The following is a 23570-nucleotide window of genomic DNA, read 5'->3' as shown; positions in this document are numbered from 1 at the left end:
AAGCCTTTTTCTGCCTAAGGGAAAGTCCTGCATATCTCTTTATCTTTGTTAAACAATAAAAAACAATGAATGGAATGTTATCCTTTAATTAAAGAGCTATCCTAACCTCTTTTTTTAAATCTTGATCATTTTTGAGTTTTCATAAATCTCTATCTCTATCTGTAAATCTTCAGTCTCATCCTCTCCCCCCACCCCTCCCCATCTTTAATTAGATTTTCTGGTTTTTGGCCACTTTAACTGGAGAAAAATCACTGAAGTACAATTTGAAAATAATACAGTCCCTTCTGGTTTTATTACTCATTTTCAGTATTGGTTGGATCCCCAGAATGTACTTTCATTTACATACTTCTCTTTTAAAACAAAATCTATGGATCCTATCAAAGCAATACTTTTTTTCTTCTTTACTAAGCCCAAACTGACTTTACTCCAATTACAAAAATTCCTACAGCAGAATAAATTAAAGGGTTCCTAGTCATTGAGATGTGTATTTTGCAGGCCCTGTCTCAGCTATATTTCCAAGAATGAAATGCCTCAAGCATTCTTTCTGCTTTCATGTCCCACCTTCAAAGTATTTCTTGAATTCATCTCTTTCATGATGTCTCAACTGCTACTGCTTTGGTTCAGGATATCAGTGTCTCTGCAGGACAGTGCAAGAACTCCCCCAGTACCTCAGCCATACTGAAATCCTGTTCATTGGTAAAACAGGTTCATAATCGAATCGTGTTTCCATGGCTTTGTTCAAGCTGTCCCCCTGCCCAGGATGCCCTTTTAGCTTTGTCTGCCTGGTGAATTCCTTCAAGACCATCTGAAATGTCACCTCTCTATTCATCTCTCCCCAGCTTCCTCAGTGGGATCATGCATGCCTTAGTTTGGGCTTGGTAGAGCTTCTTTGTATTATGAAAGTCATTACATTTGCGTTTGTAATTATTTGTTTCCATCTCCTCCTCTAGACACCTTGAGGGCAGAATCCTTGCCTTCTTCATAATTGTAACTTCCCCACTACCTAATACAATACCTGATCCAGGGAAGGCACTTGGTAAATACTTGTTGAGAGAATGAAAATGCAATCTCCTTTTTTAAGGTTGGTATATAAAGAAGAAGAAAAAACATAATAAAGAAGACTATTACTTAGATATTTTTCTGAAGAAACTAGAGAAAGCCACAAGTAATTTGTTTCTCGTTTAAAAGAAATGGGCTATTCCTTCACAGCCAGAGGATAAAAGGCAGGATTCCCAAGATACTCTTCTCTCTTTTTAGAAATGTATAATATCTACCTAAATGTACAATGAATGTCTTTGTAGAAAGAAAAAAACAATTTTTTTGTTCAAAAAAGATCAAAGAATAAAATGGTACATCTGAGATAATCTTAGTCTCTACAGCCCAATTTTGTTTTTGTTATTTTAATTAATTTATTTTTATTTTTGGCTGCGTTGGGTCTTCGCTGCTGCGTGCAAGCTTTCTCTAGTTGCAGCGAGCGGGGGCTGCTCTTCGTTGCGGTGCATGGGCTTCTCATTGCGGTAGCCTCTCTTGTTGCAGAGCAGGGGCTCTGGGCTCACAGGCTTCAGTAGTTGTGGCATGCGGGCTCAGTAGTTGTGGCTCACGGGCTCTAGAGCACAGGTTCAGTAGTTGTGGTGCACTGGCTTTGTTGCTCCGCGGCATGTGGGGTATTCCAGGACCAGGGCTCAAACCCGTGTCCCCTGCATTGGCAGGCGGATTCTTAACCACTGCGCCACCAGGGAAGTCCCCCAATTTTGAAGTATGGTAATGTTTTTAGTTGTTGTGTTTTAATGAAGTAGATTATTTTGACCCTACCTCGTCTTTCTTCTCACTTTATTATCATATAGAGTGCTTCAGGACCCTACAGTTGGCTATCTGATGCCTCTCAGAGCAGTACACTTTTTGATTTCATGCATTAAGGTGCCAAATTTTCTTTGCACCCCAAATAAACCTAGAAGCATCTCTTTATCTTTGTAAATCCACCATTTAACTGAACTGGAAATAAAATTTTGCATGCTACTGACCCCTAACTGATTTTCAGATTATGTTCTGTGATGTTTTGTTAGAGCTTACTTCCATCATGTCAAAACCATTTCAAGAATAGTCAATGTTTTGGTTTCTCCACATTGTTTCATTTGGTCAGTTGTGGATTTTGGTAACAAGGACAGGGGATGCCCAGGCTAGCTCACCATTCTTAACCAGAGAACTCCCAAAGCAGAGACGTGTGATTAGAACATGGAAATGGCAGGCGAAAAAAAAAAAATCCATACCCTCATGGAGCTTACATGTAGCCAAAGAAGAAAGACTGCTAATAAAATGGATAAAATATAGTGCTGGGTACTGTGGAGGAAAATAGAGCAAGGAGGTTCAGGGAATTCTGGAGGTGAGGAGTGAGGGTGATTTAAATTGGGTTTTCAGGGAGGGCCTCCTCAAGGAGGTCCCATTTGGGTGAAGATTTGCAGGGGTGAGGGGGCAGTCATGTGCATTTCTGGGGGGCAGCGCAGGGAGGTGCTGGGGGTATCCAAGGTCCGTCTGGAGGCCAGAGTGGCCGGAGCTAGGGGAAAGACATGGACAAAGTCAGAGAGGAGTTAGCCTTCGGAGGTAGGGGTTGGTGTTTACCCTTAGCAGGAGTTGGGCTAAAGAGTGGTCTGATCTGACTGTGTTTTAAAATGATCAGACCACTGTGCTGAGAAGTGGCTAGGCTTAGGATCTCTTTTGGAACAGGATTTCCTGGCACACGGAAGGCAGGGTGTGTGAGAAATTGAGCCATTTAAGGCGACCCTGAGATTTCAGCTTGAGAAACAGGAAGGGTGGAGCCACCATTAATGAGGAGTGGAGACTCCAGGTTTGGGGCAACAAGGTCAAGAGGACATCTGTGTCTAGTGATGTATAAAGCTGCCCGTGGTGTGTTAAGTAAAAAATTTCAGGGCTTCCCTGGTGGCGCAGTGGTTGGGAGTCTGCCTGCTGATGCAGGGGACACGGGTTCGTGCCCCGGTCTGGGAAGATCCCACATGCCGCGGAGCGGCTGGGCCCGTGAGCCATGGCCGCTGAGCCTGCGCGTCCGGAGCCTGTGCTCCGCAACGGGAGAGGCCACAACAGTGAGAGGTCCGCGTACTGCAAAAAAAAAAAAAAAATTTCACACTTATACATATGGTGGGGAAAGCCTGGGAAGAAGCATGTTTAAGTGCTAGCAGTTAACTGTTTAGGGTGTGGCATTACTGGAGACTTCACCTTCTATTTTTCATGTGTATACAATGCACAAGTCCAGGTGATATGAGGGGTACAAAAATGTATAAGACATGGCCCTGACTGCAGTGCATGTGAGAAGGCAAAGAGCAGAACTGGATAAGGTAGGGCGATCAGACCCGGTGAGTCTACCCAGGTCCAAGGTCTAAGCTCTCAGCTTTGCAGGTTTCCTTCATCATTCTCCAGAAGGCGCTCAAACTCTGAAAGCCAACTCACACCAACAAATTCATAAGACATTTCTAAACCAGAATAGAAATGTATTCACAATAGGTTTAAAGTAATATTAATTGTTTGCTTAGGAAAATCCTTTCTTGTGAGTAACTCCATTCAGAAAACCATATTATAAGCCAAAATGTGACTTGGTAAATATAGATTTAGAACAATAGAAGTGAGGATATTTCTACCAAGCAAGGCTACTTTGGCAAATTGCTATTCTTTTCTGTCGAGTTGTTTCTTTCCAGAAAACTAATCATCCTCAGAATCAAAGAAACTTTTCCCCAATCCAACACTATTCAGACACACTAAAAATTCTAATGGATCAACTTGCTCAGTTCACGAATCTGCCCTTAATTCACACCAGGCAAGGTACAATTCAAGATATTAAGGGGAGTGTAACTAATTTGAGAATCTGAGTAATATGCTAGAAATTAGTTATCTACAGAGAGAGAACAGGTTATCTATTTGCTGATGAGCTATTTCTAAAAGAAAACTATTGTCTCAATCTGTTTTTTGTAAGGGGACCAATTAGTGCAGAGCCATTAAAGGAGAATTTTGCAGATACCATAGCTGGAAGGAAAAGTAACACGGGCGGATGGCAAGTCTTGAAAAGTAGAACAGTACTAGTCCAGAAACTGGGCAGCCAAATCACAGTCAGAAAGAGACTTGGGCTAGGTATGGTAGAGGGAACTGTCGAAAGTTTAGGAAAAATCAACAGAAGTAAAACCATTGAGTCACTGAAGTAATCATACTAGTTTACGTTTATTGTGAACACACGAAAAAGATAGTTTGCAAGACAGGAGCACTCAAACCAAAACATGGAATGAGGCTCAGAGGTGTATTGCTGTAAAGCAGCTGATATAGTACGGAGGCATTGGTTGTTTATTCTTCACAGTGATTGGTTACGATATTAGAATTTTCTTAAATGAAAGGAATTGGTTCGTGATGACCTCATATCAATTCAAGAGAACAATTTTAGTTTCGCTTATGATTTTCAGAGGCATAAGCAAGAAGTGACCCAGGTCACATTAGCATCGTTTGGCTTGCAAAATAAGCTAAATTAAGCTTTGCTTTTATAACTAAACTGGTTTTTTCTGCTGAAGGAATTTTCAAGTCTAGTCTCCATTTGTGTTTGATTTTAGCAGTCCCCTGCTTTGGTCATTCTCTCAGCAAGCTCAGAGTGTGAACAACTTGTATAGCATTACTCTTGGTTACCGTTGTTGCTGTAGCCAGGCTGAAGAATCACATATTCGCTGTATCCAATATTTGTCAGGACAGAGGGTCATGCAATTGCTGTTACCAACAGTTGCATCGTCATCATAGACCTGGGAGGTCAGATCATTGAGTTCCTCAAGTTGTCTAATCCTGATGGTGTTATCACTGATGTGTGTGTGGCTGCCCAAAGGTATTTAAAACGCTTAAGAGGAAACAGCACGCTGAAAAAGTTAGTCAAGGACTGAAAAATTCCCCCAGCAGAGATTTCCAGAGGCCAAGATTTAACCAACCAAACAACTCAAATGGATTATAATCAGATTCAGACTTTACCTTTCTAAGTCAATCTACATTTCTATTTTGAGTGATTTATGTAGCACAACATGATGTATTGACAATCACATATTCTCATGATTACTTAGGACAGGATGAATGTGAGGATGTTTTATTTCAGGAGGTGGTGCTGCAGGTGAGTTTTCACCTAAGTTAGGCCTCTACATGCTGTGGGCAATCGGGTAATTTAATAAGAGACATTTCTATGGAAAGAAAAGGAAAACAAAGGGTGATAGTTTCAGCAGATTAGACATTCAGTTTCTGAATTTGGAGAACAGCTAGTTGAGAAAATTTCTAGTTTTGAGTTCGGAGCATCTCTAGCAGATGGAATGAGGATGGCAGTCTCAGTCTGATGGATTTCCCTGGTTTGCAGTTTGACTGTCTTTGATGAAGTCATCAGGTATTCTATTGAACTTTCTTGAGTGGGCCATATAGCAACAGGCATGAAGGTTCCATATGTGATTTACTGTAGTAATTTCTCTGAAGTTTAAAGTAGATAACAAAACCTCAAAGACAATGAACTGGACCAGAATCTGAGAATAGGTATGCTACAGTTTTCTATTGAGATACAATTTTTATAGTAACCCATTTTTATCAAAAATATTTACAGTGGGGCTTCCCTGGTGGTATAGTGGTTGGGAGTCCGCCTGCCGATGCAGGGGACGTGGGTTCGTGCCCCGGCCCGGGAGGATCCCACGTGCCGCGGAGCGGCTGGGCCCGTGAGCCATGGCCACTGAGCCTGCACGTCCGGAGCCTGTGCTCCGCAACGGGAGAGGCCACAACAGTGAGAGGCCCGCGTACCGCAAAAAAAAAAAAAAATTTACAGTGAAACTAATTTGTTTGTAAAACAAAATAATAAGTCTAGTCTTATTATTTACATAAATGTAGTAACAATAATAATTCTATGCAATTCTCAAATATGACATTTCAGCCGAAGTTTTGGTAATATTCAAGGGGCTTTACTGATAAAGTCAACCTTAGGTCTTTAACGTTGTCTGGTAATAAGGAATCTCAGATTAGATCTTTAAAGTCTATTTAGGATAAGAAGCCAAGCTAAGGACTTGTCTAGTTGTGTCCTGTTACAAGGAGAACAGATTCTTATTGAGCTTATACAAATACATATATTGTCATGAAAAATAAAAATATTTAATAAGGGTTTCTGAATTCTGGGGGAATCGAATAGTGAGAAAAAGAGAAATGTTTCAACTTTTGTTTACAAAAGTATACTTTATCAAATTGCTGTAAGGTATAAATAGTTTTTTTAAAAGAGAGGAGGAAAGAGGCTCTTTAAATCTGTAAAACAAATCATTAAAGAAGCAGCAATGTTTTCAATGAAGTCATAAAAATTGTAGTCATCTTCATCAGTTCATTCAGTCTCCTGTAATTAATTTTTGTTTTGCTTCATCTTGGGTTTGAAGCTTTATGAATCTATCAGTTTTCCATTAGCATTTAGAAATTCTTACTCAGTTCAGTAGTATGATGTTAAAGTTGCCAGCGTCTTGGCCTTGAATCTCTTTGAATATAAAGAGATTTTTGCCTGTAGTTGATAGTAAATGCTTTCAGCGAAGAATGGAGAGTAAAACAATAACTATCTGTGAGTGACAAAAGACTTAAATAGCCATCGTTAAAGATCTGGTGAGAGAAAGTTCACCTAAAATGATGCAACTGAGAAGCAAATTGTTATTTTTGTGATACACAAGATTGTAAAATAATAACTGGAATTATGACTGATAGTATTATACCAGGACACATCAGATTTTTAGGAATTTTCTATAATTTCTGGAGCACTTATATAACCATGTAAATATAATCTAAAAAGGTTAAACATTACTTTTTATTTGACCTTGTTTCCCATGTAATTTAACATATCAAATAAGCCTAAATAAATTAACATTTTTCTTTTATAAGGAGAGAGAACAAATCTTTTGAGATCTTCCCTAGGCCCTCTGGAAAATCCCAAATTTAGTTTGAGGTCAAAAAGACTTCATTCAGAATTTGATTTGGGGAAGTTTGTCCAAAATGTCAAACGGTTTAAAACACTTGATCAAACAGGATCACAGGTCACTGTGAAACAATACCTAGTTATACATTCAACCAAAGTGACAATTAAAAGATTTCAAAGGCTAATAGAGAAAGTTATATAGTTGTAAAAAACCTTAGCTCTTTTAATATGGAAAACTCAGTTTTCTTAATCAAAGACATGATAAAGACAACGTGAAGCCCCAGAAATTATTTTGATAAAACACAGAGTCTTTGTTTTCTAGGCAGCTTACTTTAAGGGTAAAGAAGAAGCTTGCAGAAGCTTATCAAGAGCAGACCAATGGTCCAATAAGTTTTAGTTTTACATAAGGACACTACTTATTAAAGCTTATTTTTTAAAATCCTTATAACAAAACCATTTAATTTTAGTCAGCTTTGACTTCACAACATAAAATTTCTTTTCCACAAACGTGTAACTTTCTATATCCATTTAGGTTTTGTCTTATTCTTTTCCTTTCTTAATCTGGAACAACTAGTTATTTTATTTTAGACAGCATTTCTCTCTTTTTCCCTGACAAACTCATTCTATATTCCTTGCATACTCTGCATATAAAATTACATCCCATTTTCTTCCCATATTTTGTATGCAAAGTTGTTTCCCTTCACTCTTATTGTTTCTTATAGTTTTGTTTTTATGTATTGATTATAAATTTTAACCATTAGTAAATTTTACCTTCCAGTGAAAACTGGGAAGCAGGCAGTTGTGAACTGTCTATCACATATTAGCATCCAGTAGTAGATTAGCAAATTTATATAATTTAATAAATATATATTATTTTATATATAATATATATAATATAATATAATATATAATATATAATAATATATAATTATGAAAACATTCTTTTTAGAGACATGTTTTTCATAGTATAATTTTTAATGTGGTAAAAGATATTTATTAATAAACCTAAACATATTTTGTCTCTCTGTAAAAATTAAAAAACCAAAAGTAGATAAACTTATGTTTAGCAATCAGTCTCAGTATATTATCTTATTTGGATATCTAAATATTTGAATATCTAGATATCAGTGAATATCCATTATTTAGTTTAACTTAGTATAAACTTTTCTTATTTGTTTATTTAAATTACTTTTTAAATTTACTTTTAACAACCATGCTTAGATTATACATCAAACAGCTAAACATTATCTTAAGTTATTTTTCTTGTTGACAAATTTTGTAACATAGAGATAGCATGAGCTTATGTGACACGCAAACCCAGGTAGGAAAAGTTGTATGTTTGTATTACATTTAATGTTGACAATCCTGAAGACATGTCTGTTTTTATTAAACCAACAAACTTAAACTAGTTTTTTTTCCAAATTAGTTGTTATTTTATTTAAAAATTCTTTTAAGTTTTTATACAATTTTTCAAAGTTACTTTCCATTTACAGTTATTACAAAATATTGACTATAGTCCCCAAGTTGTACAATACATCCTTGAATCCATCTTACACCTAATAGTTTGTACCTCCCATTTCCCCACCCCTGTGTTGCCCCTCCCCTGCCCACTGGTAACCACTAGTTTGTTCTCTCTAACTGCGTCTCCTTTTTTTTATTATATTCACTAATTTGTTGTGTTTTTTAGATTCCACATATAAGTGATATCATACAGCATTTGTCTTATTCTGTCTGATTTATTTCACTTAGCATAATGCCCTCCAAGTCCATCCATTGCTGCAGATGGTAATATTTCATTTTTTATAGGTGAGTAGTATTGCATTGTATATGTATACCACATCTTTTTTATCCATTCATCTGTTGACAGACACTTAGGTTGCTTCCATATCTTGGCAATTGTAAATCATGCTGCTATGAACATTGGGGTGCATGTATCTTTTCAAGTTAGTGTTTATGGATTTTTTTGGATATATACCCAGGAGTGGAAATGCTGGGTCATATGGTAGTTCTATTTTTAGTGTTTTGAGAAACCTCCATACTGTTTTCCACTGTTGCTGCAATAATTTACATTCCCACCCACAAATGTATGAGGGTTCCGTTTTTTCCACATCCTTGCCAGCATTTGTTATTTGTGTTCTTTTTGATGATAGTCATTCTGACAGGTGTGAGGTGATATCTCATTGTGGTTTTGATTTGCATTTCCCTAATAATTAGTGATGTTGAGCATCTTTTCATGTGTCTGCATTTCCTCTTTGGAAAAATGTCTGTTCAGTTCTTATGCCCATTTTTTAATCTGGTTGTTTCTTTTTTTGTTGTAGAGTTGTGTGAGCTGTTTATACATGTTGGATATTAATCCCTTATCAGTCGTATCATTTGCGAATATTTTTTCCCATTCAGTAGATTGCTTTCTTCGTTTCGTCAGTGCTTCCTTTGCTATGCAAAAGCTTTTAAGTTTTATTAAGTTCCATTTATTTATTTTTTCTTTTATTTCCTTTAAGAGATGGATCCAAAAACATATTGCTGCGATTTATATCAAAGAGTCTTCTGCCAATGTTTACCTCTAGGAGTTAAATTAGTTTTTATTTATCAAAGATTATCCCAGATCATGTGAACTTGAAAAACATTTGGATTAGATTTTACATTTCTGAGAGTTTTAGGAATCAATTTATATGAGCATTTATTTTTCTTTAAGTCAATTAAATAGAACTCTTAAAAATATCACATGTACATAATATACATACATACATACACGTAAACATATAGACAGACACAAAGAGAGATCTTGTGGCCTTCATTTAAAAATTTTAGCCACGTTGGGAATTCCCTGGCAGTCCAGTGTTTAGGACTCCAAGTTTTCACTGCTGAGGGCCCAGGTGCAATCCCTGGTTGGGGAACTAAGATTCCGCAAGCCACACAGCGCGGCCAAAAATAAATAAATAAAAATTTTAGCCATGTCTTAGGTACAAGACAAAAAAATAACTGGATCCAAATTGTGTTTTGGGCCGGTGGACTCAGTTAAGATAACCTGCTCAGTTAGACAAAGTTATTTACAAAAGATTTTTTTTTGCATTCTGTAAGGATTCTTTTAGAGAAAATATTTTTGGAGTCATTTTGTCTTTTAGAAGCTTCTGCATGCCAGTCAAAGAATGCATTCCATTATCTCTGAGAGGTTTGGGATCCTCTCTTTTCCAGGGTCTCCCTTTAGGTGGACTTACCTCAGTTAAAATTTCCCCAAAATGGCCACTGCAATTACAAATTATTCAAAAGTTCACCCATTTTTCCAGAAAGGCACAAGATCCTGGTCCCTAGTGGGTATACATATAAGAAGCAGGAGTCTTTTAAGGGAGAAAGAGGAACTTTAGATCAGGTAGACCCCCTCTCTGCCTTTAGATTCCCCGAAACAATCTATGGGGAGCCCAGTAATCCAACGGCTGCCTAAACCCCAGGGAATCACGGGTTTCTCCCCTCACAGACAGAAGCGTGACTTAGCAAGAAGCTTCAACAAACAGAAACAGAGAGCAAGTGTGCACAATAAGGTTGGAGAACTCAGAATGCAAAGAGAGGAAAGCTCAGACCCAAGAGAGACTTAACCCCCAAACTCCAGGGTCCGCGAGAAAGCAGTGAGCGCAGTGGGCTGTGTGTGGGTCCTGACTCCTGATTGCTCACCAGCCTTGGAGTCATTGGGGGAGTCTTCTTTGGATCCCACTTCTGATGCTATGAACTGTCAAAAGTTCGGAAAAAAGCAAAAGTAAAACCAATGAATCACTGAAGTCATCATACTAGTTTAAGTTTATTGTGCACACACCAAAAAAGACAGTTTGCAAGACAGGAGCATTCAAACCAAAACATGGAATGAGGCTCAGAGGTGTATTGCTGTATTGCTCTAAAGCAGCCTATTGATTGTTTATTCTTCACAGTGATTGGTTACAATATTAGAATTTTCTTAAATGAAAGGGAATTGGTTAGCGATGCCTCATTATCAATTTGGGGGAACGATTAAGTTTCACTTTTGACTTTCCCAGAGGCAGAAGCAAGAAGTGACCCAGATTGGCCTTGCTTGTCTTGCAAAATAAGCCGAATTAAGTTTTGCTTGTATAACTAAACTGATTTTGCTCAGGGAGTTTTCAAGTCTGGTCTCCATTTGTGTTTGATTTTAATGAAACAAAAAAGAGACACTTGGGAGAGACGGCATGTGTGTCCTAGGGGATGATTCCTCTGCCTCCACCCTGCCCCTCCCTTCCACTCTCAGGAACTGGGTATCATGTATGATCACATATGATCCATCTTCACAGGGAAGCAGAGATGGGCCGCAGAAGGGAGCTGGCATCTGAGCTGTGAAAGGGGCAATTGGGAGAGCATTGATTGACCTAAAGAAGTAACCCAGGACCAAGGCCAAAGCATCCGGGGTCTGGTGAAGGACACTCGAGCCTTTGGAGAACCACCAAGGGGCACAATGGCTGGGCCCAGCACACTGAGTGGTTCAGAGTTCCAGTTTCACGCCAGTCACTACTTTCTGAGAGTTGGGAAGCATGCCAGTCTCTTAGCAGGATGCTTGTAAGTCGTTGTTCAGATGTGTTACTGCTCAAAGTGCTTAATTTCATTGGTTCACTATGGAGCCACTTTTGTTGGTGATTTTGCTAATTTTGCTCTTAATTCTGCAGGCACACCCTTATGTATACCCTGTAGCCTTCTAAGTGCTTAAAATTAACATGCAGTGACATCATCTGTGGGAATGAGGATTTGAGGAAGACAGAAGAGGTTGATGATTTATGAGGTCTATTCCAGGTTGTTTTTTGTGCAAGGGAACTGTATGAAATGAGAAACTGCATTAGGTCACCTTTCACAAGGTGTGTGGAACGCCAGCTGGGTGTGGAAGACTAGGCATCAGGCAGTAAACTACATTTTATAAATCCCTGGTTTCACTGATTTTTATTCTGGTGATGTAGTGGTTCTGAGTGTTCGGGGGAGTTCAGGTTCTGAGTTGCTGATTAGTTACTCTGGCCTTGAGAGAGATGCAGGATGATGTACAACCTTCTTCACTGCACATCTGAGCTCCACAAAGCAACCTCTGGTCTCATATATTTCATGTGGTTTTTTGGTCCTTCCAAAGACGTCATCAGCGTAATTTCTAGGAGACAGTTTGAAGGATTTTTGTACCATACCCTGCTTCACCAAGAGAACATTAAAAGCTTACCTTACTTTCTCTTTCAGGTTCCTCACTGAATTCCTGAGCAGTCACTGTTAAGCTAGAATAAATTTGCACATTTCTACTTTCTTTTTCTGGACCACAAATGGGTGGGCACTAGTGATATTAAGACAGCAATTTATAATAATAGGCTTCCAATTATTGAGCTCTTGCCATATACTTATCAAAGAGCCTTACATGTTTTAACTTCCTTAATCCTCATGGCAGCCCTAGGAAGTAGGTATTATTATGATTCCATTCTATAGATGAGAAAATTGAGGCTTAGAGAGGTTAAGCGATTTGCACAGCATCACCCAGCAACTCTGTGGCAGACTCTGGATCCAGGACACATGCTTAGGGATCCAGCTCTATTCTGTGTTCCCACTGTAATGGAGAGTGGAAGAATTATCATTTTGACTCTCACTTTTGATATATCACATCCACTGAGCAGCTGCCAGTTTGTTGGATGAGGAGATACAAGTTCAGTGCTTGGGGCTTGATGGTCATGTGCAGTAGTAGCCTAGCATTTTTCAGCCACATAAGATTCTACCTGAATTTCCTTCTCAGATCCCCATGTCTTGAACTTACCGAACTTACCTATCCTTTGGGGATTTCTTTTTTGCTCTTGTTTGTTTCAGGCCTGTGGAGTTGGTGTCAGAGCCCAGCAAGAGAGCGCCAGCATCATGAGGAGTCGTCGTTTGTTTTGGCACTTGGAGCTGTGACTGTGGGTCAGAAGGGGTTGTTGTGATGCTGTTTCAAAGCTCTGGATCAGGGACTCCCGGGCACAAGGATTTCATTTCCAGTTAGCCTGTGGTCAGATGGCTTTATAGTCTTTTTTGTGTTTGTTTTTTGCCTTAGGGATAGGAAGGCACATGAAATAATTGCATGTGGCAAAGAGTCTAGACAAGATTCTTTAGAACTGGTGAATCGAGAATGTTAAAAGCAATGACGTCATTGTCATCTATAAAATAAAATTAATATTACTCAACTTTTTTATACCTCCCAGGATGCCCTGAGGATTCATTTGATTCCAGATCTATAAAATACAACTAGCTCTTTAGGAAAAACATATGTTTGTGTATTTGTAAAGGCTTTTTGAAAATTATGTGTAAAATATTGGTCACTGCTAAGTGAGGAAGATGTCCCCTGGCCTTAATTATTTCATGTACTTAGAGAAAACACCTAGTCACTTGGAATGCTTGGGTATCATCTGATCATCAGGGCAGGATTCTCTTAAATTGTTGTCACCTAAGAATCCATGTACTTCTCCAATAGCTCGTGGACAGAGTGGCTTCATCATTTTTATGGGAAATGATGGCAGGTATCAGATAAGATATTTGGGCTGCGGTGAACAGAGTATCTGAATGTATTCGCTGTGGTAAAAGGTTCAGCTGCTGTAAAAAGAAACCCAACAACAGTGTGGCTTAAAAATGAAGTTTGTTTTCTCAAGTATCAGTCCTGGGCGGGTGTCCCATATCAGCGGGAGAGGAGAGATTCATGACAGGCCGTGCTCAACGTAACTTCTTTCTTCTGGTCACCACTGTCTCAGCCCGTAGGAAATGAGTGTTTGAGAGACGTGTGTGCCGGGACGGGAAGTGGCACCCATCTCTTCTACGCACATTCCATTGGCAGGAATTCAGTCCCAGTGCTACTTCACATGCAGAGGAGGCTGGGCAGCCAAATGATGCCTAGCTATTCTTTTAACACAGTGGAAGAAGGGGAAAGTGGATTTTCATAGACAGCTAGCTAACAATCTTTTTAAATTTTTATCGAAATATAGTTGATTTATAATGTTGTGTTAGTTTCAGGTGTACAGCAAAGTGACTCAGATATATATACAGATTCTTTTCCACTATAGGTTATTATAAGATATTGAATATAGTTCCCTGAGCTATACAATAGGTTATTTATTTTATATACAGTAGTGTGTACATGTTAATCCCAAACACCTAATTTTTGCCTCCCCCCCTTCCCCTTTGGTAACCATAAGTTTGTTTTCTATGTCTGTGAGTCTCTGTTTTGTAAATAAGTTCATTTGTATCATTTATTTAGATTCCACATATAAGTGATATCATATGGTATTTGTCTTTCTCTGTCTTATACTTCACTTAGTATAATAATCTCTAGGTTCATTCATGTTGCTGCAAATGGCACTGTTTCATTCTTTTTTATGGATGAATTAATTTTCCATTGTATATATATATACCACATCTTCTTTATCCATTCATCTGTTGATGGACACTTAGGTTGACAGCTAACAGTCATATGATTTTGTCTCTGTCTGGCATACTTCACTTAGTATGATAATCTCTAGGTCCCTCCATGTTGCTGCAATGGCATTATTTCATTCTTTTTTATGGCTGAGTAATATTTCATTATATATATATATATATATATATATATATATATATATATATATATACCACATCTTCTTTATCCATTCCTCTGTTGATGGACATTTAGGTTGCTTCATGTCTTGACTATTGTAAATATTACTGCAGTGAACATTGGGGTGCATGTATCTTCTTGAATTATGGTTTTCTCTGAATATATGCCCAGGAGTGGGATTGCAAGATCATGTGGTAACTCTATTTTTACTTTTTTAAGGAACCTCCATACTGTTTTCCATAGTGGCTGCACCAGTTTACACTCCCACCAACAGTGTAAGAGCGTTCACTTTTCTCCATACCCTCTCCAGCAGTTATTATTTGTAGACTTATTAATGATGGCCATTTTGACCAGAGTGAGGTGATACCTCACTGTAGTTTTGATTTCAATTTCTCTAATAATTAGCAATGTTAAGTATCTTTTTTTGTGTGTGCTTTTTAAAAATTTATTTTATTTTTAATAGATCTTTATTAGAGTATAATTGCTTCACAATACTGTGTTAGTTTCTGTTGCACAACAAAGCGAATCAGCCATATGCACACGTGAGTCCCCATATCCTCTTCCTCTTGAGCCTCCGTCACATCCTTCCTACCCCACCCCTCTAGGGCACTGCAAAGCACTGAGCCGATCTCACTGTGCTATGCTGCTGCTTCCCACCAGCCAACTATTTTATATTCGGTAGTGTATACGTGTCGATGTTACTCTCACTTCGCCCCAGCTTCCCCCTCCCACCCCATGTCCTCAAGTCCATTCAGGGCAGATTTATTCCTGCCCTGCAACTAGTTCATCAGTACCTTTTTTTTTAAGATTCCATATATATGCATTAGCATATGGTATTTGTTTTTATATTTTATAACAGCTTTATTGGAGTATAATTACTTTACAATGGTGTGTTTGTTTCTGCTTTATAACAAAGTGAGTCAGCTATATGTATACATATATCCCCATATCCCCTCCCTCTTGCGTCTCCCTCCCACCCTCCCTATCCTACCCCTCTAGATGGACACAAAGCACCGAGCTGATCTCCCTGTGCTATGCGGCTGCTTCCCACTAGCTATCTGTTTTACATTTGGTGGTGTATATATGTCCATGCCACTCTCTCACTTCGTCCCAACTTACCCTTCCCCCTCCCCATGTCCTCAAGTCCATTCTCTACGTCTGCGTCTTTATTCCTGTCCTGACCCTACGTTCTTCAGAACCGTTGTTTTTTTTTTTAGGTTCCATATTTATGTATTAGCATACGGTATTTGTTTTTCTCTTTCTGACTTACTTCATTCTGTATCACAGTCTCTAGGTCGATCCACCTCACTACAAATAACTCAATTTCATTTCTTTTTATGGCTGAGTAATATTGCATTGTATATATGTGCCACATCTTTTTTATCCATTCATCTGTTGATGGACATTTAGGTTGCTTCTGTGTCCTGGCTATTGTAAATAGTGCTGCAATGAACATTGTGGTACATGTCTCTTTTTCAATTATGGTTTTCTCAGGGTATGTGCCCAGTAGTGGGATTGCTGGGTCATATGGTAGTTCTAATTTTAGTTTTTTAAGGAACCTCCATACTGTTTTCCATAGTGGTTGTATCAATTTACATTCCCACCAACAATGCAGGAGGTTTCCTTTTTCAACACACCCTTTCCAGCATTTATTGCTTCTAGACACTTTGATAATGGCCATTCTGACTGGCGTGAGGTGATACCTTATTGTAGTTTTGATTTGCATTTCTCTAATGATCAGTGATGTTGAGCATCTTTTCATGTGCCTCTTGGCCATCTGTATGTCTTCCTTGGAGAAATGTCTATTTAGGTCATCTGCCCATTTTTTAACTGGATTGTTTGTTTTTTTGATATTGAGCTCCATGAGCTGTTTGTATATTTTGGAGATTAATCCTTTGTCTGTTGTTTCATTTGCAAATATTTTCTCCTATTCTGAGGGTTGTCTTTTTGTCTTATTTATGGTTTCCTTTGCTGTGCAAAAGCTTTTACGTTTAATTAAGTCCCATTTGTTTATTTTTGTTTTTATTTCCATTACTCTAGGAGGTGGGTCAAAAAAGATCTTGCTGTGGTTTATGTCAAAGAGTGGTTTTTCCTATGTTTTCCTCTAAGAGTTTTATAGTGTCTTGTCTTACATTTAAGTCTTTACTCCATTTGGAGTTTATTTTTGTGTATAGTGTTAGGTAGTGTTCTAATTTCATTCCTTTACATGTAGCTGTCCAGTTTTTCCAGCACCACTTATTGAAGAGGCTGTCTTTTCTCCATTGTATGTTCTTGCCTCCTTTGTTATAAATTAGGTTCCCATATGTGTGTGGGTTTATCTCTGGGCATTCTATCTTATACCATTGACTATATTTCTGTTTTTGTGCCAGTACCATACTGTCTTGATTACTGTAGCTTTGTGGTATAGTTTGGAGTTGGGGAGCCTGATTTCTCCAACTCCATTTTTCTTTCTCAAGATTGCTTTTACTATTCGGGGTCTTTTGTGTTTCCATACGAATTGTAAAAATTTTTGTTCTAATTCTGTGAAGAATGCCATTGGTAGTTTGATAGGGATTGCACTGAATCTGTAGATTGCTTTGGGTAGTATAGTCATTTTCACAATATTGATTCTTCCAATCCAAGAACATGGTATATTTCTCCATCTGTATGTGTCATCTTTGATTTCTTTCATCAGTGTTTTATAGTTTTCTGAGTACAAGTCTTTTGCCTCCTTAAGCAGGTTTATTCCAAGGTATTTTATTCTTTTTGTTGCAGTGGTAAATGGGAGTGTTTCCTTAATTTCTCTTTCTGATTTTTTGTTGTTGGTGTATAGGAATGCCAGAGATTTCTGTGCATTAATTTTGTATCCTGAAACCTTACCAAATTCATTGATTAGTTCTAGTAGTTTTCTGGTGACATCTTTAGTATTTTCTATACTATGTATAGTATCATATCATCGGCAAACAGTGACAGTTTTACTTCTTTTCCAATTTGTATTCCTTTTATTTCTTTTTCTTCTCTGATTGCTGTGGCTAGGACTTCCAAAACTATGTTGAATAAGAGTGGTGAGGATGGACATCCTTGTCTTGTTCCTGATCTTAGTGGAAATGCTTTCAGTTTTTCACCATTGTGTATGATGCGTGCTGTGAGTTTGTCATATATGGCCTTTATTATATTGACATAGGTTCCCTCTATGCCCATTTTCTGGAGAGTTTTTATCATAAATGGGTGTTGCATTTTGTCAAAAGCTTTTTCTGCATCTGTTGAGATGATCATATGGTTTTTATTACTTAATTTGTTAATGTGGTGTATCACATTGGTTGATTTGCATATATTGAAGAATCCTTGCATCCCTAGGATAAATCCCACTTGATCATGGTGTACAATCCTTTTAATGTGCTGTTGGGTTCTGTTTGCTAGTATTTTGTTCAGGATTTTTGCATCTATGTTCATCAGTGATATTGGTCTATGATTTTCTATTTTGTGATATCTTTTTCTCGTTTTGGTATCAGGGTGATGGTGGCTTCACAGAATGAATTTGGGAGTGTTTCTCCCTCTGCAGTTTTTTAGAAGAGTTTGAGAAGGATGGGTGTTAGCTCTTCTCTAAATGTTTGATAGAGTTTGCCTGTGAAGCCATCTTGTCCTGGGCTTTTCTTTGTTGGGAGCTTTTTAATCATGGTTTCAATTTCATTACTTGTGATAAGTCTGTTTATATTTTCTAATTCTTCCTGGTTCAGTCTTAGAAAATTGTACCTTTCCAAGAATTTATCCATTTCTTCATGGTTGCCCATTTTATTGGCATATAGTTATTTGTAGTAGTCTCTTACAATCCTTTGTATTTCTGCTGTGTCAGTTGTTATTTCTCCTTTTTCATTTCTAATTTTATTGATTTGCGTCCTCTCCCTTTTTTTCTTGATGAGTCTGGCTAAAGGTTTATCAATTTTGTTTATCCTCTCGAAGAACCAGCTTTTAGTTTTATTGATCTTTGCTACTGTTTTCTTCATTTCTATTTCATTTACTTCTGCTCTGATCTTTATGATTTCTTTCCTTCTACTTTGGGTTTTCTTTGTTCTTCTTTCTCTAGTTGTTTTAAGTGTAGTGTTAGATTGTTTATTTGAGATTTTTCTTGTTTCTTGAGGTGAGATTGTATTGCTATATACTTCCTTCTTAGAACTGCTTTTGCTGCATCCCATAGGTTTTGGGTCGTCATGTTTTCATTGTCATTTGTTTCTATGTATTTTTTAATTCCTTCTTTGATTTCTTCAGTGATCTCTTGGTTATTTAGTAACGCACTGTTTAGCCTCCATGTATTTGTGTTTTTTACAGTATTTTTTTCCTGTAATTGATTTCTAGTCTCATAGCATTGTGGTCAGAAAAGATGCTTGATACAATTTCAATTTTCTTAATTTTTCTGAGGCTTGATTTGTGACCCAAGATGTGATCTATCCTGGAGAATGTTCCATGTGCACTTGAGAAGAAAGTGTATTCTGCCACTTTTGGGTGGAATGTTCTATAAATATCAATTAGATCTATCTGGTCTGTTGTGTCATTTAAAGCTTGTGTTTCCTTATTTATTTTCTGTTTGGATGATCTGTCCATTGGTGTAAGTGGGGTGTTAAAATCCCCTACTATTATTGTGTTACTGTCGATTTCTCCTTTCATGGTTGTTAGCATTTGCCTTATGTATTAAGGTGCTCCTATGTTGGATGCATAAACATTTATAATTGTTATATCTTCTTCTTGGATTGATCCTTTGATCATTATGTAGTGTCCTTCTTTGTCTCTTGTAACAGTCTTTATTTTAAAGTCTGTTTTATCTGATACAAGTCTTGCTACTCCAGCTTTCTTTTGATTTCCATTTCCATGGAATATCTTTTTCCATCCCTTCACTTTCAGTCTGTACGTGTCCCTAGGTCTGAAGTGGGTCTCTTGTAGGTAGCATATATATAGGTCTTGTTTTTGTATCCATTCAGCCAGTCTGTGTCTTTTGGTTGGGGCATTTAATCCATTTACATTCAAGGTTATTATCGTATATGTGTTCCTATTACCATTTTCTTAATTATTTTGTGTTTGTTTTTGTGGGTCTTTTTCTTCTCTTTTGTTTCCCACCTAGAGAACTTCTTTAGCTTTCTTGTAAAGCTGGTTTGGTGGTGCTGAATTTCTCTTAGCTTTTGTTTGTCTGAAAAGCTTTTGACTTCTCCATCAGATCTGAATGAGATCCTTGCTGGGTAGAGTAATCTTGGCTGTAGATTTTTCTCTTTCATCACTTTAAGTATATCCTGCCACTCCCTTCTGGCCTGCAGAGTTTCTGCTGAAAAATCAGCTGATAACCTTATGGGGATTCCTTTGTATGTTCTTTTTGGTTTTTCCCTTGCTGCTTTTAATATTTTTTCTTTGAATTTAATTTTTATTAGTTTGATTAATATGTGTCTTGGTGTTTTTTTCCTAGGGTTTATCCTGTATGGGACTCTCTGTGCTTCCTGGACTTGGGTGACTATTTCCTTTCCCATGTTAGGAAAGTTTTCAACTGTAATCTCTTCAAATGTTTTCTCAGACCCTTTCTTTCCCTCTTCTTCTTCTGGGACACCTATAGTTTGAATGTTGGTGTGTTTAGTGTTATCCAGAGGTCTCTGAGATTTTCTTCAATTCTTTTCATTCTTTTTTCTTTATCCTGTTCCTTGGCAGTTATTTCCACCATTTTGTCTTTGAGCTCACTTATTCATTCTTCTGCTTCAGTTATTCTGTTATTGATCCCTTCTAGTGATTTTTCATTTCAGTTATTATGTTGTTCATCTCTGTTTGTTTGTTCTTTAGTTCTTCTAGATTTTTAAGTATGTTTTCATGTGTCTTTTGGCCTGTATGTCTTCTTTGGAGAAATGTCTGTTTAGATCTTCTGTGACATTTTTCTTGTGTCTGTTCTTTTTTTTAAAATTGTGGTAAAATATCATATAAAAGTTACCATTTTAAGTGTATAATTTAGTGGCATTAAGTACATTCACATTGTTTTGCAACCATCACCTTCATCCATCTCCAGAACTCTTCTCATCTTGCAAACTCTGTAGCCATTAAACACTAACTCCCTATCCCCTTTTTCCCCCAGCCCCTAACAACCACCATTCTACTTTCCAACTCAATAAAGTTGATTACTCTAGGTACCTCATATAAGTGGAATCACACAGTGTTTGTCCTTCTGTGACTGGCTTATTTCACCTAGCATTATGTCCTCAAAATGTCCATGTTGTATAGTATGTCAGAATTTCCTTCCTCTTTAGGCTGAATAATACTCCATTGTATGTTTACACCACATTTTGTTTAGCCATCCATTGATGGACACTCATTGCTTCCACCTTTTAGCTACCTTGAAAAATGCTGCTGTGAACATGGGTATGCAAATATCTCTGAGTCTCTGCTTTCAGTCCTTATGGGTGTGTATCCAGAAATGTGTTACTGGCCCATATGGTAATTCTATGTTTAATTTTTTGAGGAACTACCACACTGTTTTCCATAGCAGCTGCCCTATTTTACATTCCTGCCAATACTACACAAAGGTTCCAGTTTCTCTCCATCCTCACCAACATTTGTTATCTTCTGGGGTTTTTTTGGTTTTGGTTTTGATTTTGATAATAGACATCCTAATCAGTGTCATGTGGTACATCTGTTTTTTGATGATGTAGGTTTCTAAAATTATTTTTCTGTTATGGTAAAATATATATAACGTAAAATGTACCATTTTAACCATTTTTAAGTATATAATTCAGAGGCACTGATTAGATTGGCAATGTTTTATAACCATCACCACTCTATTTCTAAAATTCTTTCATCGCCCCATGGATGAAGTTTTTAAAAGTGAATTTTAAACACTACGACAATTAATCCCCAAATACTTCAGTGTGCATCTCTAGAAAATAGATACCTTTTCCTATATAATACAATATTTTTATTGTAAGAGCCTTCACTTACATTCCATTGGACAGAACTTACACACAGGGCCACACTCACTTGAAAGGGAGGCTGCTAATTATAGTGTAGTTGAGCAGCCACTTGCCCAGTTATAATGGAAGAAGGGAGAGCAGATTTTGATGCTATACCAACCTACAGTAATAAAGCAATGAAGACTTAATTGGTTTACATTACAAGAAGTTTGGGAGCTGGTGATATCGGGAATTTAGTACAGTGTCTAATGAATGATATTATCAAGGAGTCAGTTCTTTCCATCTGCTACTCTGCCATCCTTAGTATTTTGGCTTTGGGTCCTTGTGTTTGTTGTCTCATGGTTACATGATGGCTGCCATAGCACTAGGTATCATACTTTCACAACAGCATCCCAAGGGGGAAAGGAGAAGAGTGGGCAGAAAAGAGGCTTTCCGTTTCATCTCATTGGCCAGGTGCAAGGGAGTCTGGAAAGATATTTGTCTAAGGAAAATGAGATAGCTATAATTGACTTATACTGGCCATGACTTATACTCTTGGGCCGAACACATTGCTATGCTGGGTAAAACTAGATTCTGTTAGCTAAGAAAAAGAGGAGAAATGATTTTTGAGTTGGCAATTATATTTGCCATATGTGGGAAATATTTTTATTATTGAAGGTATAAATGGACTCTGAGGAGGATCTTGGCATAGAAATTCTAAGAGGTTAATATTGAATTGAAATACTGGAAGAAGGGACTTCCTTCTGGGATTATTCCGTGAATGGTGTGAGGACAGTATGTTCCATCTATTTCTGAGAAAAAGAATCATTTGGGCCACTAGCGTGAATGGATCCCTATAAGTCATTTGTCGACTGAATGAAAGCGATTGATTTTAGAAATCAAGAGCCCACTGAAGAAAAACCAGTCACCATTCATTCCACATAGAAACTATCATATTCCTTTGGAGATGGTAATATTTTAAAGAATTCCATTATTAATTAATATATTGTTTCTTTCCAGTGCTTGAGGAAATTATTTTGGCTCAAAATTGACCTCATAGCTTGAATAGTATTGTTTATATCTGTATGATTAAAGGAAGTCATATATTTTTATATGACACCAAGTCACTCAAGCTATCATGCTTTCCCAAACTTAGGATTTTGAAAGCAAAATTTTAACCATCAGCATATTGAGTTTGCTGTATTGAAGATCTCTATGCTGACTTACATCTGAGACCCTGTAAACATTTTAGGGCTGAAACAAAACAAAACAAATAGTCCTTGTCTTTACCATCTATAATTGTAAATGAATTACAAAATAACTCACGCTCTCCGCATTTGTCTATGATACATGTGGAAAATAACTCGAGATTCCCAGAAGGTTAAAAAAAAATCAAGGGTGCTCTTGGTCCATAGACACTGCAACAATCCTGGTCATTAGCGGGTGACTCGTTAATCTTTCCTGCTCCATGCCAGCTGGCCCTGGGAGCAGAATGAAAAATTGCTTTGGTAGAGAGCTTATTTCCTGATAAATTACAAAATTTTAAGAAAGATAACTGAAGACCCCGAAGATCACTTGCAGTGGCATATAGTTAAGACTTATTGAAAAGCCATCAAATGTTAGGCACTGTTATCAGAGCCTTAAATGTATTTTCAACCCTCATAAAAACCCAATGAGTAGGTACTATTATTGTTCCCACTTTACTGATGAAGAAACTGAGGCACAAAAACCGAGAGGACTGAAACTGAGGACTGAAAAACCGAGATCACACAACCACTATAATAAGTGGCAGAGCTGGGATTCCAAGCCCTGGTAAGCTGGCTTCTGAGTCCATGAACTCTAGCTGCCTCTCACCACTACCCTAGGTTATACAAAATCCTTCCAATTCATAACAAGCAAATCGTTTCCAGCCCCAAAAGATATTATCTTAACTTTTGAGACATTTCACTGTCATAAGTAGTTTCTTATTAATAAAGTTTTAAAATCTGTAAATCAAGATGATCCAATGGGCTTTCTTTTTCCATTTGTTGCTTGGAGGAGTTTTACCACCACCTGAAAGAACGGAAAGTTTGTCTTCAAGGATTATTATTGGTAACAGTATGCTATATTCTTTGACTTGAGTAGCTTCATTAGATTATACTATAAGAATCATCTGTTTGGA

At 37.5% G+C, this 23570-nt stretch overlaps 1 protein-coding gene across 7 annotated transcripts in view; it reads left to right on the top strand.

Moving 5' to 3' along the window:
• Positions 1–23570, top strand: part of TMEM150C (transmembrane protein 150C) — a 76120-nt gene that overhangs the window by 27194 nt on the left and 25356 nt on the right. The window contains exon 1 of one of the 7 annotated variants that reach the window (XM_060299557.2): positions 11307–11500. The exons of 4 other annotated variants lie outside the window; for them this stretch is intronic. In XM_060299557.2, the coding sequence (XP_060155540.1) occupies positions 11400–11500 (101 nt within the window). In that variant the 5' untranslated portion in view covers positions 11307–11399. Of the gene's footprint in view, positions 1–11306; positions 11501–23570 lie in introns of those variants that run through there. 2 more of the 7 variants (XM_060299556.2, XM_060299558.2) reach the window with 2 other exon arrangements.

This window comes from Globicephala melas, chromosome 5 (genome assembly GCF_963455315.2).
Source record: "Globicephala melas chromosome 5, mGloMel1.2, whole genome shotgun sequence".
Taxonomy (NCBI): Eukaryota; Metazoa; Chordata; class Mammalia; order Artiodactyla; family Delphinidae; genus Globicephala; species Globicephala melas.
This window is presented reverse-complemented; position numbering and strand designations above follow the sequence as displayed.